The sequence below is a fragment of the Thrips palmi genome, unplaced genomic scaffold, assembly GCF_012932325.1.
Source record: "Thrips palmi isolate BJ-2018 unplaced genomic scaffold, TpBJ-2018v1 HiC_scaffold_5, whole genome shotgun sequence".
In the NCBI taxonomy this organism is placed as follows: domain Eukaryota; kingdom Metazoa; phylum Arthropoda; class Insecta; order Thysanoptera; family Thripidae; genus Thrips; species Thrips palmi.
In genome coordinates, this window is record NW_023144632.1 from 15,136,886 (window position 1) to 15,141,325 (window position 4,440).

Below are 4,440 nucleotides of genomic sequence, written 5' to 3' on the forward strand. Positions count from 1 at the left end.
GCATGCGTCCGGCGCGACGCCGAGTGGCCCGGCCGCCCGGCAGGCTGTCTCTCTCGCACTCGTGGGCCGTGCGGTTGGAGTGCGAGAGAGACAGAGCGACAACACTGGCGCGGCGTCAGCATGGTTTATTTGTGCGCGGACCATCATAACGGCACGCCAGACGCGCGATGCAACATTCAGGGCTTCTCCGCCGTGCCGCCGTGCCACCGTGCCGCCGTCCCCGGGGCAGGTGGAACAGCAGTGCACACCGCGCGCAGCAACGCTCCGAGTCCGCCTCAGTGCTCGACGGGCACCCTGGTGACGGCGGCGATCCAGGGCAGGAAGCTCGTGATCCGGGTGCACACGTGGGCCTTGCTCAGCCCGCACAGGTGTCCGTAGCGGTGGGACACCACCCCCACCAGCATGGGCCGCCCGTCGGCCGCCTCCACTGTGAGGGGGCCGCCGCTGTCGCCCTGCGGCACACCGGGCACACTAGGACACGCCCTGGACACGCCGCACCCAAACAGGCCGCCAGCATAGGGCCATTGTTCAAGCGGACGCCGCGGGCGGCGACACGGACTCTGTGCGAGCCACTCACGTTGCAGGAGACCTCGCCCCGGAGGCCGCGGACGCACAGGAAGTGGGGCGGCAGCTTGCGCTTCAGGATGGCCTCGGCCTCCTCGGCGTGCAGCACGCGCTCCCTGGCGAAGCGCAGCACGGCCGTGCCCTTGACGGGCCGCTGGTCTGCAACATCCGGGCGGTTGGCGGCGGCGTCCTCGGCGGCGTCCTCGGCGGCCAGCAGCAAGCAAGCGCACCTACCCTCGTCGGAGGTCTTCCCCCAGCCGCTCAGGGTGGCCACCGTGCCGGCGAAGTCCTCGGCGCGGTGCCGCCAGGCGGGCAGGCGGACGGGCCGCACCCTGTCTAGGACGGCGAGGACGGCGATGACGACCAGAGCCACTCCAACTTAAGATGTGGCACGCCCTGAAGCTAGGCGCCTTTTGTAGCCCCCTCCAGCACCGCCACGGTGGGTGGGGTGGGGAGGGCTAACATTTCGCACGTTCAAAAGACCCCACAGGGTGCCCAACAGAGCGGTTTCACCAAGATCCTTTTTTTCTTTTACAGTTGGAGTCAATGTCACGGGCTCGACGTGCTCCACGAGTGTTGACATGTCGAAAGGCCCAACGTTAGCGGCACGATCAGGAAGAAGGCCGCCCACTGACCTATCGGAACACGCCCTGCGTGGAGCGTTGTGGTGCTTTGTTCGGCGCCCTGGTGGGGCAGAGGCAGGGGCCCGGAGGGACAGACGCCCGAGGGACAGACGGCGCGCTCACCGTTGAGGCGCACGGGCCGCTCCAGGCGGATGAGGGCGAGGTCGTGGTGGCCGGGCTGGCCCTGGGAGTACATGGGGTGCAGCAGCACCAGGCCCGTCTCGGCGCGCTGCTGCGCGTCGCGCATCGTGGGGTGCGAGCCGAGAAACACCTGGATCTTGTGCCTGTGGCAGGCGAGGACGACATGACACGTCGGAGAAAAAGTGAAACACCGGCCGGTGTTGAACCCTGGACCTGACCCTTCGCGACAGCAGTGCGCCGCCGTGATGAGCCAGCGGTCGGACAGCAGGGTGGCGCCGCACAGCCCCACGCCGGCCGCGCCGCCCGCCGCGCCGCGCCGCGTCACCAGCAGCCCCGCCTGGTACGGGAACTGCCCCGGCGCAGCCTCCGCGCCCCCCACCACCAGGGACCGCACGCCGGGCAGGCCAGGCTCGTCGGGCACGCCGGGCTCCCAGGGAGCTACAAGTAAGTTGGGCCCGACTAACTCGATTCTAGAACGGCAGCCTGGAATTTGTGTCACACGGTAGCACGGGAATAAATAGGAAAAACTCCGTGGGGGGAGAGATGGTGCTCCGTGGCCCGGTCCGAGATTCTGCATGCAGGTTGAATTTCCATGGCTCTGCTGGGAGTGAGCACTTGGGCCTAGCATATGCTGCGCACCTTTGCCGGGGATGTCCTCGCCGTCGTCCCCCTCTTCGCGGCCCCTGTCTCGCCTGCGCCGCTTCATGTCTTCAAAGGTGGCCGGAGGGGCGCCCGCGACGGCCCAGGACGGCCCAGGACCCCCAGCGGGGCCTGGGCAGGCCTGGCCGCCTCGCAAGGCCGCCACAGGTTGCCAGGCAACGAACAAAACGTCCTGTTGTCGAGGCGGCTGGGTCGCACCCGTCGCACCCGTCGCACCGAGACATCCAGCGGTGCCACCTTGGGTGCCACCTCGCGGTGCATGAGGCAGAGAACCAAGTTTGCTTCATTACCACCCAACACCTTGGCCTTGCTGCTGAGCCCGCCTGGCTGCCTTGGCTTGGTTTGGAGTACATAGTTCGCACTTTATTCCTCACCGGGGGCGGTGCGGGACGCCCTGAGCATTGACCCCTCAGAGGATGCTTCGCGTAGCCCAGCAATTATGGATATTGTCCCGTCATTGGTCAGGGGCTGGATTATAGGATTCGACCTGCATCGATCGGAAGGTGAGACCGGGCAGGGCAGGGCAGGGCAGGGCTGGGTCGAGGCGAGAGAATCTAGTTCGGAGTGGCGACTCGAAAGGACTGGCAAAGTGGAGCGGGGCGAGGTGGAGGGGGAGCGCCCCCGGGGCTGCTCGAGGGCAGACAAGTTTGTTTTGCCGTCAACGTGCTCCCCAGGCACCGGCACGCCGCCGCGCCGCCCCGGCACCGCCTCGCTCCAACCTCGACCTGGGGCTGGCCTGCCTGCCTGGCTCGTGGGGGCGAGACAGCGCGCGAATATTTGAACGCGGCCCGACACGTTTTCAGAATTCAAATAATATTTACGATGCACTCGACATTCGTGATGATTGAATAATGCACGAGCACCTGAAAGCACGGACGACGCCGCGTCGCGGGCAGCCCCTCCCATTCTCTTCTTCTCGTGTCTTTCTTTTAGTTTGCTTTATTTGTTGTCACCGGTTTCTTTCGCTCTCCCTCTTTCTTCCGCTCCCGGTTCGGGACTAGACCCGGTCCACCGGCGCGACGCGGGGGCGACGCGGGGCGGCTGGCAGGTGGCGGTCCCTGGAGCCGCGGGGGCGGCGCGGGGGCGGCAGAAGGGTGGCGGGTGGCGCCGAGAAAGAGACAGGAGGGCCTGACAGCCAATTAACCTCGCGACGCATGCGTGAAATTCCCGATTCCCCAAGTAATAGGCAATAGGGACGCCACCTTTACCTCCTCGCGGTCTGGCCAAGTGCATGCCGCCACGCCGCGCCACGCCACGCCGCACCACGCCGCCACGCCCCTGGAACGAACCTGCAGGAAAGTCGCTTCTCCGAAGAGGCGTTTGGCACATGAAAATTGATTTACTAGCAAACATACGGAGACAAGTATACAAGACAAGAGTCACGAAGGTGTCTGCAACGTAGTTGGTTTCGTTGAGCCTCCTCGCCAAAGTAACTACAAGTGACAGAAATAAATTTATAGTGGTTGTAAATGATCCTGGATGCCATCATTTTTTTTTTTTTGTCTTCTGGGGGAAAGTATTGATTTTTTTTGTGCGGGCGCTTGCTAGGGGTGATATCCCGGCAAGCAACCAGTTGAGCGGCAGAACCCCTCACCCGCGGCCTGCACTGCACGCCCGCTGGGCTGCCGAGCGCTCTGTCTCTCTCACACCCTCACGGAGAGCCCCGTGAGTGCGAGGGAGGCAGCGTGGCGAAGCGGCACCACTGAATCACTGGGCGGCTGCATCCTCGGCGCCGCATCCCTGCAGAGCATGTTCTAATGAGGACTCGGGGCGCCTCGTCATCACGCGCTTTTTATTGCGTTAAAGAGGTCGGCCCGATCACGGCACGGCACGGCGTGGCACAGTACGGCGTGGCGCGGCACGGCACGGCGCGGCACGGCCCCACCGGCAGGCAGTGCGTGTGTCGCCGCACAGTGCCGTGCCGCCGTGGCCTGATGGCCTCTTGTCCAGGAACAATGCGCTCGTTAGCAGCTCGGACTATCCCCTGGCCGCCCTCGTGCCGCCAGCGGACTGATTCCGGCGTCGTTGTCGTCGCTCTGTCTCTCTTGCTCTCGCAGGGCGTCCCGTAGAGGTGCGAGAGAGACAGAGCGACGAAAACAACTCTCCCGAACGACGGTGCCTCGTCGCTGTCTCTCTCGCACCCCCTGCGGGGCGCGCCGTCAGTGCGAGAGAGACAGCGCGCGGCATCGACGCGCAGTGCCGCGTCCGCCGCGGGGGACGGCCCGCCCCGCCGCCCCGCCGCCGCCCTTTCAAACCGCGCGCAGATTCAACTTAAATTTTTTGCCACTGAAAAAGAATTCGTGAGTGACATTTTATTCGAGTTTGTTGGCGGCCGCGCAGGGAAGGAGCTCGGCGACGTGGGTAGGGGAGGGGGAGGGGAGGGGAGGGGAGGGGGGGGGAGGGGAGGGAGGAGAGGGAGGGGAGGGGGAGGAGGAGGGGTAGGGAGGGGGAG

At 65.4% G+C, this 4,440-nt stretch overlaps 1 protein-coding gene across 1 annotated transcript; it reads right to left on the reverse strand.

Annotated features, from left to right (window-relative positions):
* Positions 1-275: 275 nt before the first annotated feature.
* LOC117651205 (anionic trypsin-1-like) lies at positions 276-1,719 on the reverse strand (the record flags this gene model as incomplete). Its single annotated transcript, XM_034395017.1, has 5 exons — positions 276-452; positions 578-723; positions 799-900; positions 1,311-1,471; positions 1,547-1,719. Coding segments are annotated over 5 exons (759 nt in total), but the record flags the coding sequence as incomplete, so codon positions are not given.
* Positions 1,720-4,440: the final 2,721 nt, after the last annotated feature.